We start from the raw sequence: 15,033 nt of genomic DNA, 5'->3' as shown, positions 1-15,033 counted from the left end.
CCCCTTTGCAACAGTGGAACTTTCCAGCAGGCATGCGCTGATAGTCGGGCGCGCGAGCTTGCGGGCGCTGACGCCGAGAACCGCCACGAAGTTCCAGCGCGAATCTTCCCCGTTGGCGGAAGAAGCGTTAGCGCTGGCCGCCGCCTCTAGGGGTCGCTGTGGGCTGGGGCGGCTGCTGCTAAGGAGGGGCGCCGGCGGAGACGTCGCGCGTCGGTTTCCGAGGAACGACGTCGCGAGCCCTCGGCGCGTTCCTGCCAGAGTCGGTTCCGTTGGAGGCCTTGCTTTCTCCTCCGGGCCACGCCGCCGCCTTCAGGACTAGCCGAGGAGGGGGAGGAGCGGCGCCATGTCGGTGCCCCCGACAGGGTTCCCCCCGCCGCCCCTCGGCTCCGCCGGCGCCTCCTTCCCGGGAGGGCCCAGCGTGGGGCCCGCCAACCTCAGAGCCTCGGGCGGTGTGGGGCTGTGTCAGAACGGTAAGGGAGCAGCGGGGACCGGGCGGGCCCAGGACTGCGGAGAGGGGCTGAGGCTGAAGGGAGCGCGGGGCCTGGTGGGGGGGTCAAGAGGGGTGGGGTCGGCCCACAGTGCAGGGGCCGAAGGTGGGAAGTGGGGGCGGGGGAGGGAGCTGGGAGGGGCAAAGGCAGCTCCTGGTGGGAAGGGGAGGCATGCCAGGCTGGCGGGAGGGGGTGGTGTAAGGAGCCCCCTGGGGAGGTCCTCGGTTTGAGCAAGCGGGAGATGAGGGGCGGGTTGTGGGGGAGGGAGAGGGAGGGAGAGGGAGGGAGGCTGACTTCGAGGTGAGCGTGGAAATGTTAAAGGCTTTCATGGTATCTTAACTTCCATGAGGGTTTCTTTGGTGGTGGGACTTGCGCCCTGCTTTTTGGGTCGTCGTCCCCCCGTCCCTGTGCACCCCCAAGTTAGGTTCTGCATCCTGTATTCAGCAGTGGCAGGGCGGTTGCTTTTGAAAAGGGAACTGGCAAGAGCACGAAGGCACGGTATTGGAAGGCTTTGCTGGCTCAAGGCATGCATGCATTCATTCATATGTACATATTTATTTCATACGCTGCCTGATTGTAACAAAACGACAGAAGGGCCTTTGGGACTGTAGAAGGGAAGACTGCCAAAATTCGCAATATGTACAATAAGGAGAGGTTCCATTTAATTGTTGTTGATAATAGCCATTGGTGGCTTCTACCCTTTGACTTTTTCTAATCTCCCTTTAAAGTCATCTAAGCTAGTGATCACTGACACCTTTTGAAGTTAATTATGCTTGGGATAAAGATGTACTTTACTTCCTTTTTTGTTTGTCCTGAGTATCCTGCCAGTTCCTTTAATTGGAGGAGGCTGAGTATCAGTATTATAAAAGTTGCTTTTAAAACGTCTCTGTATCCACTTTGTAGAAGCACCTGGATGGCTTTGTTGGAAACAGGTTGCTGAACTAGTTGAGTCTTTGCTCTGATTCAGCAGAGTAGTTAAGTTACACAGAACATACTACAGATAGTCTGCTTTGCTCCTTTTGGTTGGGAGGCTTTTGTTTTGTGAAAAATTCTCAGGTTAGATTGTATCTCTTTTGAACAAGTAGTTCAAAACAAGTAGTACTGCTGCTGACAGTAATGTAAGTTTGTTTGAATAAACAAACAAACATATCTAAAGCAGTTTACTCACCAGATATGGTGGCTGAACAAATCTTCATGAACAAAAGAAAGTCTTTAGCTAACATTTAAAAGAGTAAGCCAAGCCATGTATTTCATATGGTTTATTTCAGTTCAAGGATTTTTGTCAGGATCGTGAGGGGTTCCAGAATTTTATAGCCCTCATTGTTGCAAGTAGGTAATGGCAAAGACTTCTCATGTGGTTTTCATTTTTAAATTATTTCGGCTATCCTTGGAAGACAAGACATTGTTAAATGTATGATAGTTTTTAGATACATGGTCTCAAAAGTATGGTTTTAGAAAGACTTGTCGGCTTCTTGATGGACATGATTCTTGCTTGGTGGCAAATCATAGGGCATCACGTTACTGTTGTTAGCAGTTCTAATCTGGGGCCTTTGCCAGAGGTGTGGGAACACTGTGCCTCTTAAAAATAAACTTTTGAGAGTAGTATTATGCAGTAGCTAGAGCTGAGGTTTTTAGATGTCATAAACCTAGGTTGAATTCACTGTTCCTCCATTAATGCAGAAATAAGGTGACTTGCCCAAAATACATCTCAGAGGTCTCAGCGTAATCAAATGACTGACGAGTATACATGTTCTTTGGGTAAATGGTGGGTTACATGTGACCAATAAACACATACCTGTTACTAAATTTAACTATTATTATTGTTCGAGAGTAGTGAGCAAGTTGTGAGTTCTTTATAGTTTCATGCTGTAGCAGATGGTTGAAGATCCAATAGCTTATGTGTATCCCTGCCCAGCACAACTGTTCTATGGTAGAGTCTTGCATACCACTCTGCAGGGGGTAGGGAAAGTGCAAGTTATATACCTGCTCTCTTCCATTACAACTTTTCAGCTCTTCTTTGCCTGTAGCATGCATGTGCACTAGCTATAACTGGTTGTAATGAAGGGAATCAGGTTTGCTTTGTGCAGAATCTTATTGCAGCTGTTGCAAATAGGGCTGAGCCAAATGCGGGATGAATGTGTATCTTGGGGTGTGTGTGTTAGTAATGGGAGAGAAAGTGACTTGTTTTCTTTAGCGATAGGGCAATGCTCCCTGTTTTGCTGCATTGTGACAATAAACTTACTACAGTGCAGCAAAATGGTAAGCGTTGGCTCAGGTGTACAGTTTGGTTGTGATTCAGAATTCCTATTCTAGTAGACATCTTATTGAGAGCAATATTGCACAAGCAGATTGTGGGCCCTTTTGGATGTAAAGCTAAACACTAGTGTAGCATTACATGAGGTCTCTGCAAACCTCAACCTCATGTGCACCCATCATTTGCCAGGGGAGGAGATTGGAAACATCTGCTTCCACTTTTTAACTAGAGTTTCCTCTTATGTCCAGATTTTGGGATCTCAAGTTAAAAGACAGGATCAAATTGTGGCTTATGATCCTGGGGTGTGGACTAACCACAGTTAAAAATAACCAGAGTCCCTCAAGTTCAGACGTAATTGGGAACTCTCATTCATTAAAAGTAGAAGCAGATGCTTCCAGTTTCGTTCTCCTTGGTCTACAGCAGAGGATCTGATTCAAGTTGACTGTTCTAGGTTGCTAACTGACATTAAGCCAGAGTTGTCTGATTTGGACACAATAGGGAGCGCTAGCTTTAATACAAGCCAAAATTTCTGTGCCAAAGCTACTGCATTAGGCCAGTATGGAGTGGGAGGTGTGAGAAAGCCATATACAGTGGTACCTCGGAACTTGAATGTAATCTGTTCTGGAAGACCATTCGACTTCCGAAACGTTCAACTTCCAAGGCGCGGCTTCTGATTGGCCGACAGCTAGGTTTTTGCACAGCGGAAGCCATGTCAGACGTTCATTTTCTGAGGAACGTTCAAAAACTGGAGCACTTCTGAGTTTTTGGTGTTCGAGAGCCGAAACGTTTGAGAACAGAGCCGTTCGAGTTCCAAGGTACCACTGTATTTCCATGGTGCCCATCTACACCTTACCGGTAATAGACCATGATTTATGAAGCTGTGGGCAAATATCCAAGTGTGGCCATTGCAGATGAACAGGTGCAAAAGATTGAAGAAAGAGGATGGTAGTATGTGTTGGGCTTATAATATCCCTCAAAAGTAAACTGTGGTGAAAAGTGAAAAATTTGTTGCAATTCAAATAATTTATTACTGATCAGAATACTTAATATTGTTTCTCTGGACTCCAGGATAAAGTCCTGTTCTTAAAACAGTATGCCAGCTTAGTCCAATAGCTCTCAAGGCTTTCTCACTATAGGAAAAGAGAAAGGACAAAGTTATAACTGATATTTCCAATGCTGATGTAGCTAAATAACTGAAAAGTTATATTGGCAGCAATCTACAAATGTATACACAATGCATCTCCTGGTCATAGCTGTCAACTTTTCCCTTTTCTTGCAAGGAATCTTATTCGGAATAAGGGAATTTCCCTTTTTTTAAAAAAGGGAAAAGTTGACAGCTATGCTCCTGGTGCCTGTCTCTCCCAGCCCTGATGTGTAGCCCTTCCCTTTTCTCTGCCTGGAGTGAAGGAGTCAATAAGGATGAAGCTGAGGCAGTTTTTAAAAGTTTATTATTAGTACAAAGTCTAAAGGTGTGGGGATGCAGCAAGCTGGAAATGCTTCAAGCGGAATTTTGGAGGGTGTCTAATTGGATTCCATACTAGTTTGGGGGCATGCTGGGCTGAGCTTCATTTGAGTGGCAGGTCAGGGCTGTATATTTCTCTCCTTTAGACAGGCTTCTATGTCAGATGAGCAGTTTACAATTTTCAGAATGCTTGCTTTATCCTAGAGTAACCACTCCTTGTACAATTGCTTAAGAGGTTAGAAATGCAAATAAAATGTTATATATGCAGTACAGTAAGCAGAAGAGCCCTTGTTAAGTGAATGTTCAGTGTCTGTTAAACTCGGATCTTATCTGCATGGTTGCTCAGAAGTTTAGTGGGACTTATTCCTATGTAAGTGTGTATAGGATTGTACTCCCAGTAGGTTGCTGCTGGTGAGCCCACGTTTGAAATCAGCAATAGTTTAAAGTTTGGAAATGTTATAATTGGCAGATTGTATCCTCTCCTTTTAATAGGAGTTTTTAAAATAAAACTTGGACAGTTCCGAAAGCCCCAAATGAATTTGATTTCATCATGACTTCTGAGTAGAAAACAAACTACTCTAGTGTTCCCAAACTTCATGGGCAGAGATTCAATGATCATACCTTGAGAAATAGACTCTAGTCTAGCATATAAAAACTCATCACAATTTTTTTTGATGGTCTTTACAGTGCTACAGGACTTGCGCCAGTGTGGTGTAGTGGTTAAGAGTGGTAGACTCGTAATCTGGGGAACCGGGTTCGCGTCTCCGCTCCTCCACATGCAGCTGCTGGGTGACCTTGGGCTAGTCACACTTCTTTGAAGTCTCTCAGCCCCACTCACCTCACAGAGTGTTTGTTGTGGGGGAGGAAGGGAAAGGAGAATGTTAGCCGCTTTGAGACTCCTTCGGGTAGTGAAAAGCGGGATATCAAATCCAAACTCTTCTTCTTCTTCTTGAATAACAGTTGTTGACAGGGAATTAGACAAAATTTATATGTTCTACACATCTTGGGTTTTGTTCTAGAAAATATAATTCATAGAACAGTTGAAAGGTACCTCAAAGGTGATCAGTCCAAAGGCCATTTTTGTTCTTTCTGATGTTGGACTAAGTCGCTGGTGGGGAAGCTCCAGCCCATGAGCCTAATAAGGCCTGCAAGGCGGTTTCCCCTAAAATATGGTTGTGTGCCCAACACTGGATAGCATATGTTACGCCAGGTGTGGGGCAGGTAAAGATGTGACCCATTGGGAACTCTGTATTGCAACCATTGATTGGGGCTGCTTTCAGTGCTGAGCAGCTGATGGGCACTTAGATGGCGCCCCTTTTGAAGTCGGTTGGTCTCCCTAATGGATGGTGAGAGGAGCTCCTTTTAGGGTGGTTTCTCAGCTGCTTGATGTTGATACTGACATCTCACCTTCAGCCTGAGCTTGCTCTGAGTGCTAATCAGGTGATGTGTGCTGAGATGGAGCTCAGACTACAAATTTCACAACCTCTGTGATAAGCAGCAGATCAGTGGTGTCATAATCATTTTAACCAGTGTTTTTAGCCCTCATTGGTGTAAGGTGGCCTTTAAAGTACTTTATCTTAACCTGTACTAATGATCCTTATTTCTCTAGTTATTCAGTATGTAATTGCTGTGACTGACACTGAAATAAGTTAGGTGAAATCCCAATTTCTAAGTTCTTTTAGTCGGATAAAGATGAATTATGACTGCAATCCAGTATACACTTAACTGGGATGTGAGCCCTGTTAAATACAATGGGACTCAGTAAGTTTGAGAAATTCCATGTGTGAACTAAGCTTATGTTACTAGTACTCCTAGTAGTATGGTTGGAGAGAGGGCCATAGCTCAATGATAGAGTACATGCTTTGCATTCACAAGGTCCCAGTTTCAGTATCTGGCCTATCCAGGCAGGGCTGGCAAAGAGCCATTTTGGAAACCCTGTAAGAGCTGCTGCCCATGCTGAGCTGAAGGGACCAATGGTCTGACGGTTTAAGGTAGCTTCTCTCCTAAGCATCACTTAAAATTAGTATTGAGACTATCAGGAGCATGGTTTCTGAAAGGAGGTTAACAATCTTACAGCCTGATTTAAATATTTACAAAGAGGTCACTGTCTGTCACTGAGTAAGTCCTGTTAAAGTTGGCATACTTGTTTCTGAGTAAATTATGCATAAGCTCAGATAACATCATGTAAATTAGCAGTGGGTCTAGCTGATCTTCATTAGCTCTAATGGACATGGATATAAGTCATGGCTGGTTACTGTTGTTTTACAAAGCATACACATAATCATGGTTGGAAATTATATATTTCCCACACCCAGGACAGAGCCAAGCTCACCAAATACCCCTAGTCCAGCTTTTTATTTGTTTGCTTTAATTTAAATATTTATACCCTGATATAGGTTCTTTTGTCACTCTGGCTCTTGTGTGCAAAATAGGATGCGGAATTATAAGTATACATCTCTGGTTCTCATTGCAAGATGTATTTCTGGGAAAACTCTTCACTGCATTGATGCCATTCTACAGTGTAACATCAGTTATATATAATACTGTTTTTGATACACACATGTGACACATGAAGTTTCAATCTAAACTGCTTTAAGGTTTACTACTTGTGTAATTGCCCAGGTTGTTGCAAAAGTGTGTGTTCATAACATGCTGCCTGCATTGTTACTGCTTGGACATATTCCAGATGAGTGAATGTGTTACAAAATGTTAACATTTTTAAATGTCATTTTTTCCAGGTTTTTAGGAAAACTGAATAGTGTTATGCTTTTATGTAAACCACTCGATTTTTAAAATATGCATAGTTGAAATAAATAATAAAAAGCCGCTAATTATTTTTAAGAGGTGTATATCATGACTTTTAAAATTTATTTCTTAAACACTTTATGTACTGCTTAACTACCATAGTGGTTTGACATCCTTTAAAGAGATGATCCTTACAGCTTTAATATACTGATTTTTCTCCCTTTTCCCCCAGGTCCAATGCAAAATCAGATGCCGTTCTCCCCTGGATATGTATCACATCCTCAGAACTATAGTGCTCCATCAGGACACTACTCACAAGTGCCCAATAACATTATCCCTTCGCACCTGGATAACCACTATGGTGCTGAATATTATTCTGCCCACTATTCAGCACAGGCACAAAATGTTAATGCATCTTCTATGACTCCCAAGATGTTGAGCATGCAGGGATCACAGTACTTGTACAATAGAGAACCTCATATTGTAGAATCATCTGGACCTGTCCCAGGAATGGTTTCGTCAGCGTCCCAGTTACATACCAGCATTTCACAGTCATATTCCTCGTTTGGTAGTCCCTATAGTAATTCAGCCTTGCACTCTGCCAGCTCTTCAGTTCCATCTCAGGGATTTGTTGCTCCTTCTGGTCCCTATGCCACACCTGTTGCCTCTAGTGCTGCTTATCCTAACGTTTCATATCCTTCTATGTCCGTCGGCAGTCCATATGGGCAAGTGACTGCTTCTCACAACATACCAGCTTTTGGACATCCAACAGAGGCAAATGCTTATTCTTCCAGTCAAAATAGAGCACCACCTGCAGGGCGGCAGAGGGTTCCTTTGAGTCACAGTTCTGCAACATGGTCTGCCCCAGAGCTCCAGCCCGCTCAGAAAAACCATAGTGGAAGCTTTGCAGGATCCTTGTCACAAGCAAGCAGCCCGGCGGGCACAGGTATTGCACAAAGAACCAAACTGGATGTGACACAGTACATTTATCTATTCGTTTATCTGCACCATTCATGTTTTAAGAAAGGTTGGGAGGGGTCTACTTTTTACAACAAAAGGGGTGTGTTGATGAAGAGAGCTGAACCCTACCCACCACCTTACCTCATCAAGCTCCATTACCCCAAGCACTTTTTCCATCACTTTTTTCCTTTGCTTAAATAAAGATCCTTTCCTCCATAAGTCCAGGCTGAGCTACACAACCAGATGTTCTCATTATGTACTGTAGGAGAATGTTCTGGTTTGTGCAGCAAGAGAATACTGTTTCGCACATACTTACAGTCATGTTTTTGAATTTGTCTGCTTCCAGGCAATTAATTTGTATTTATTTTTATTTTTTAAATGTGATACTAATAAATCATATTGCCTGGAATAGACAAGGCTGATGTATGTATCGCAGTGACTTGATTGGTCCATATCTGTGCATGTAAGAAATTCAGACAGTGTTCTTTTTTAATATATAGGCAGTCCATATTACAAAAAATCGTTAAAGCGTGAATCCTTCCAGACCCGTAAGAGGACAAAATGGGGTTGGAACAGGGCATGCTTTTATATTTGCTTCGGGTTAAGAACTTTACCTCAGAATAAGAGCAGAAATCGTGTGGCGGCAGTGCGGTTGCGGCGGGAGGCCCCATTAGCTAAAGTGGTACCTCAGGTTAAGAATGGTTTCAGGTTAAGAACAGACCTCCGGAACGAATTAAGTTCGTAACCAGAGGTACCACTGTATCTGATAAAGTCCTATGCCTCAGTAAATCTGTTAGCTACAAAACTTTCATTGCTGCAGCAGACTTACATGGTTTCAACTGTGAAAATTGTTAATCAATATAACTGTTGCCAGTTACGTTTCAAAATACAAAAGTGCATTTCCCACTTTTTGGTTCGTATTTCAGGGTCACCGCATCTTGTAAACGAGAATATTCAGCATATAAAACCTGCCCAGGGAGCGTCTTCACCTGTTACTTCTTCAATAAGAACACCTGTTGTGGAAAAGACAACGAAGCCCACCACTTCCTCTTCCCTTACACAACCATCTGATCCTTTGCTTCAAGAAGGTATAAAACTAGAAGATGAATTTAAGTGTCTGCATTTTGAAATTGCCCTGCAATTTGAAATTAATGGTTTCTAAAGAGTTCTTTTTTCTCAGTTTTATGTGCTCATCTATCCCAGTGCAAGTAATAATTTAATATTAATTCTAGCTGGCAACAGGGTAGAATATGGTTATCATTATATTAATTCTAGCTGGCAACAGGGTAGAATATGGTTATCATTTTAGCACTTCCATAAGATTTGGCTCTTATTACTGTGTTTATTTATATATCAAGATACATTGTGTTTTATCATATATACATTCGCACTGTATGCAAGCTGCTTGAGAAAGCATATTTACTTTTGCATTCTCATTTCAAGGTGAGCACAGATTCCATTTGTATATCTAGAAAGATATGTGCAAGACAGCCTACTCAGTTATCAAATTACAATTGCAAGAGGCAGAATCAAACTTTTCAAGTAGGAGCCTTTTACAAGGATGATGGATGTATGGTAAATTTACAGATATATAGTCGAAATATATCCAGAAATCAGTATGGCTGAATGTGAGCCTTTTAATGGGAGCTCCAGGGACCACCACATAAAGTTTTAAGAGTTTGTAGCCAGTGCTTTGATAAATAGTAATAGCCTGACTTTTCAAGTTTCTGAGGGAGAGGTATTGAGAAGACAGCTACAAAGAATGCTGCTATACAAGTCCTACTATACTTTGTCTTAAGAAGGTGCTGTTTTGATTTTGGAGATTGTAGTGGTGGACAGAGGTGGTGAGCATGGTAATAAATGGCTTCAAATCAGTTATGGATTTATAAGTCTGTATCATTACCTTATATTGATATGAAAGATGGAAGGGGACCAGTGCACATCACTGGTGTAATGTGTTACTGGCAACCTGTTCTTAGTATTGGACAGACCATGGCATTCTGCAACAGCTAAGACATCCAAACAGATTCAGAGGGTAGTATTTTTAAGTCACCTCTTTGCCTTAAAGCACCTCAGGTGACATACTTAATTCTGTAACTTGGTGTCAAGGTTTCAAAGGTATGAATAGTAATTCAGTCTAAGTCTGAGAAAAGGGGGTCACAGGGTTTCTTTTTTGTATTCTCCCTCCCCTAGTTTCATTTGAGGTCAGAATTAGATCATTGTGAGTGACTTCAGTATGCAGATATAACAGATGTGCTGTCATAGCTTAGATCAGTGGTGGCGAACCTATGGCACGCGTGCCCAAGTGGGCACGCACAGCCCTCTCTGTGGGCACGCGCGCCTTCGCCCCATCAGGTTCATTTTTTTGTGGTTTGCAAAGGTGACAGCCTCTCCCCCCCCCCAATGCCACAGCGGGCGGGAAACGCTCCCTATAGTGCATGCCGGCGGGGGCGGGGGGAGTTGGGTGTCCCCCCCACCGCCATGAGCTGGAAACGCTCCCCAGCTGGTTGGCTGCTGCTGCTGCTGCAATAGGACGCTCGTTTTGTGGCTGGTCCCCGCGCGGAGCAGCCTGCAAAGACACAGAACGAGCCCTCTTCTTTTCCCGCCCACTGTGGGCTGGCCTGCAGGGAGAGGAAGTGACGCTGCCCGCACAGTTGCCAGGAGACAAAGTTTTGTGTAGGGAAGAGCGAGAGAAAAGGGGGCAGTTGCTCCTTTCCCGAGAAGGTGGAGCCTGAGCGGAGAGTGTGTGGGGTGGCTGCACCCCTCTCTCGCCCACAGAGGAAAACGAAGCAGCCAACAGGGCGGGGAGAGTGGAAAAGGCGCCTTTGAAGTGCCCGGCGGTGCTTTCACTCGTTTCTCTGGGGATGTTTCTGTACAAAGTTGCACAGGGTTGTGCTGCGCGAGGCATGGAAGCGCACACACGCTTCAATTCCGCGCAGCTCACCTCCTCCCGAGCAAACCTTTCCTGGGGCAGCACTAAGCAGCCCATGCTTCAGGAAGATGATAAGCCCTCCTGTCTTTCCACCCGGAAAGTACTCTAAAGCAACAACGACAAGCCAGGTGGTGGCTTGAGTCCCAGCAGTCACTTTCCTTTGGTTCCTGTTGCGAAACTCCCTGCAGGTGGTGAGCGGTTTGAACTCCCTTTTTTCTGCTGCTCAGCCAAGCGCCTAACCAGGTTGCTGTTGTGACTGTGTAAACCTTCATTTAATCCCTCCTTTCTTGGTAACACACAAACAGCAGTGGTTCCACAAGACCATATTTCTCACTCCCCCGCAACCACCCAATAATGCAAATATAGGATCCTTCCTTTCAGCACTAGGGCAGAGAGCAAAGACCACTTTTTAAAACCTCCGGATTGGCACTTTGTGATAAATCATTGGGTTTGGGGTTGCAGTTTGGGCACTCTGTCTCTAAAAGGTTCGCCACCACTGGCTTAGATTGATGTACAAATAGTAGGAAAAAAATACAATTTCTTAATTCCTCATTACCACATTTATATTATAGTTGTCCATTGTTTTTTAACTGGTAAATTCATTTCCTATCCCCACACCTAATCAGCTTGATTATTTGCAAGTTCACTCAGGAGCAAGTCTCATTTAAGTAAGCACAGCTGAACTGTGCATGCGTTTGTGAACTTAACCCTGGCTCGCTATAAAGCCTTTGTGTTATGACTCTTACATGTACTACTCATGGAGAGATTAATACGCTGCAAATATATTAAGGTATTAGCTAAAGTTTATTTTATTTGTAAATCCCCTACATGAAACATCCACAATAAAAACAAATTTGGATCCAGTACAGATACAGATTGCGATAAGAATCTCCACTTAAAAGGCTTGTTGAAAAAGGAAGGTGTTTGGTAGGCATTGAAAAGGCAACAGAGATGACACCTTTCTGATAAAACAAAATAAAATAAAAAATTCCTTCCAGTAGCACCTTAGAGACCACAAGAGGGAGTTCCAGAGGGTAGGTTTCACCATACTAAAGGCTCAATGCCTACATAGTATGGAACAGATCTCTTGAGGAGATGCTATCTGCAGGCCGCCTGCAGCGTGCAGTCATTGGTTGGATATATGAAGGTTGAGACTATTGTTTAGGTATTCAAGTCTCACAGACTCAAGCTCTCTATTTGTATAGGTTCTGCTAAATGAAATCTGACTGGCAACAAAAAAAGTATTCTGTTGATCTTAGAAGCCCTTTAATAATACCTTTGTTTTATGGATATGTTTTTTCCCAGCTGTGTATAAATTCGTTGTATTTGATCCAAAGGTTCCGTTCTATAAATGGAAAGAGGTTCTGTGACCAGAAGTGGCATTTCCATTCACTTATGGTCAGCTTGTGAATATAACTTTTCAGAGAGAGAGAGAGAGAGAGAGAATCAAAAATTCATTTAAAGTGTGACCCTTTATGTGGAGCATCAGTGACATTATTTGGAAGTTTTAAGTTGTGTGGATTAAGGAAAAATAACACTCATTAAGTATTAGCACTTTTGAAATTGATATTAGCACTATATGCTAATGATAACTAGTGAAATCTGTCTTTTCCTCAATGGGCAATTAATATCACTGTGTCAAAATGTGGAATCCACCCAACTTTTTAAAAAACGGGTCTCAAAACTACTTCAACTACTTAAAAAAATTCTCTGACTTAATTAAGAGAGCTGTTTCACGATCTCTGGAAGATGAACTGTGTGTTCTAATTCTACTAAATTTCTTTGTCTACCACTAATAATTAACCAAACTACTGCAATAAAAAATGTCTGTTTTTCTGTAAAGACAAAACTTTCTGGTATGGATTGGGTAACTCACTTTTCATGTTTGGGTGTCTTTTGTAATGCCTGGTTTTGCTGTCTCTTAATGCTCTGATTTGTGCTTTCAGTTTCTCACCTTTTCTGTGTGTCTGATTCTTGTATTTGTGCTTTCCACTTCACAGGCATGCAGTATGGTGGATATGTTAATAATCAAGCTAGCTCTCCAGCAACTCCCTTGTCATCAAGTTCAGATGATGAGGAAGAGGAGGATGAGGATGAGGAAGCAGGTCTGCTTTAAGCTTTGCACCAGTATTTCTCACTTTCATACCCAATTTTGATAACATTTATTCCATTCCCTGAACAAAAGTACATAACAACTAAGTATCCTGATCCTTAAACAGTCTAAATAATTGAAGGCAAAATGCATTGCATTTAGTAGCTAGTAATATAGGGTGGTATGCAATTAAGTTTTACTCAGAGCAGATCCATTGGAATTAATTTACCTAAATTGGTCATATTAACTAATTTCAATGGGTCTTCTCTGAGTAAAACTTAATTGAATACCATTCATTAAAGAGTAACTGGACACTCATCAATAAAAGTGTGTGGTTATTTAAAATTGCAGGTGTGGACATGTATGACATACTTCGTCCAGATTGTCCAATGATATTCATTTGTCCTACTATAAACATAAGAATATCCCCTTTATTATTTAAAAAAACTACAGTATTTTGTCATTCTTCATGTGTGAGAAAGTTACAAAAAACCAAAGACAGAATGCAGAAATACTTTTTGAGGCCGGTTGTTGTTTGTCTTCTTGTGCAAGCAAACATTTCCTTAACATACTTCCTATATGGTAACACATAAGTACCACAAATTAATAAATGAAAAAAATGGATTTCTTTTTAAATCTGGGAAATGGTGTTGTTAAGCTACACGTGTACAGTATGCTGCATGTGGTGCATGAAAATATTGATAACATGAACGGATATGCTTTCAATAATTTGTCGGTGGTTTTGGAACTTTTCTTTGTTGCTGATGCTGAACATGGATTTTTCAAATGGCATTTCTCCTGTATTAATCCACACAAATACATTCCTCATTTCAGTATAGCCAAAAGAATGTAGTGCCTGTCATTGTCCATTCTCTATTTTATTGTTATACAGTAAACCCACAACTTACACAGGGGTTACGTTCCGGGGATCGCGCCTAAAGCCGAAATCACATAGAGTCAAAACACACTGGGTTTAGTGGCAGGCAGGATTGCCAAAAGTTGTTTTCCCCAGAACCCCACCCCCTTTAATTTATTTTTTATATTTTTGCCAAGTGCATAAAGCTGAATGTGCATGAGTTAAATGTGTGTGAGTTGTGGGCTTACTGTATATGGCGTCGCTATAATGTAGAGTTCTCAGTTCTGCATCTTAATGTGGCTTGAAAGTTTTTCTGGATGAAAAAAGTAGACTTATCACTTTGCTTCTACAGTTGATCCATTTCTGTACAATCCATTTAAAGCAGATTAAAAGCTTAGAGCTAATTACTATCTTTCAGGGCTTTCTGGAGGCATTCAATCTCCTGAACATAGCAAATTAGGGGATACTCAAGCAATTCATGGATTAGAAAGTTAAATAAGAAGAAGTTTAACATTGGCATCTGTATGATTAAAACATATTGAGCTGCTTGTTTTTAAGTTTTCCAATGTTGTACATTTTATTTACGTCAAACTTCAGAAGCAAATGGCAAAAGGGTAATGAAATGCAAGAGGTACAGTCTTGGACAATAATATGCAAAGTTTAAATTTTGCATAGGAAAATTCCAAACACCACAGCATGCATTTCATGGCCTTTTGGCACCACTGTTTACAAAGTGCTTTTTTCTATATACTTTCTTAGGTGTCAGTTTTTCAGGATGCCATAAAGGTACAGGGCTGGATCCAAATAGAAAAGGAATCTTTGCCTCCAGTTTATTGTGTGTGTGTCTAACAGACTTTAACTTAGCTGCTGTTCTGATATATATCTCACTGAGTAAAATGGGAACCTCATGTGAGTGTATTTAGCAGCTGTACCCCACAAATGTGTGTTCCTGAAGTAGACTGTTCAGATGGAGTCTGAAAGTAAGAGAATTTGCAATAAGCAGGAACCCCAGCATCATCATCAGCATTATCCTCATCATTTATTATAAAATTTATTCGTTAGTTTTTACAAAAAAAGTCTCAAAGCGATTTATAAGGTAACATAAAATATGCAGAAGCAAAATATCAAATAAATTCAAGGTGCTTCCATTAAGTGCTGAGAACATTTCTTTCCCCTCTGCCTAGACTCTTACAGTGCCTCCAGACTTTAGTTTATGCTTGCAAATGCTTTAACTTTGAGGTAGA

At 42.1% G+C, this 15,033-nt stretch overlaps 1 protein-coding gene across 2 annotated transcripts in view; it reads left to right on the top strand.

The window, feature by feature from the left end:
* The first annotated feature begins 230 nt into the window (after positions 1–230).
* SEC24B (SEC24 homolog B, COPII coat complex component) overlaps positions 231–15,033 on the top strand; it is a 33,494-nt gene continuing 18,691 nt past the window's right edge. Inside the window, exons 1-4 of one of the 2 annotated variants that reach the window (XM_033160215.1) lie at positions 231–470; positions 7,182–7,895; positions 8,836–8,997; positions 12,842–12,946. In XM_033160215.1, coding sequence (XP_033016106.1) covers positions 344–470; positions 7,182–7,895; positions 8,836–8,997; positions 12,842–12,946 — 1,108 coding nt within the window. In that variant the 5' untranslated portion in view covers positions 231–343. The remainder of the gene's footprint in view (positions 471–7,181; positions 7,896–8,835; positions 8,998–12,841; positions 12,947–15,033) is intronic. The other variant, XM_033160216.1, reaches the window with a different exon arrangement.

The sequence above is a fragment of the Lacerta agilis genome, chromosome 9, assembly GCF_009819535.1.
Source record: "Lacerta agilis isolate rLacAgi1 chromosome 9, rLacAgi1.pri, whole genome shotgun sequence".
NCBI lineage: Eukaryota > Metazoa > Chordata > Lepidosauria > Squamata > Lacertidae > Lacerta > Lacerta agilis.
The sequence above is the reverse complement of the archived record's forward strand: the minus strand, read 5'-3'. Positions and strand labels throughout refer to the sequence as shown.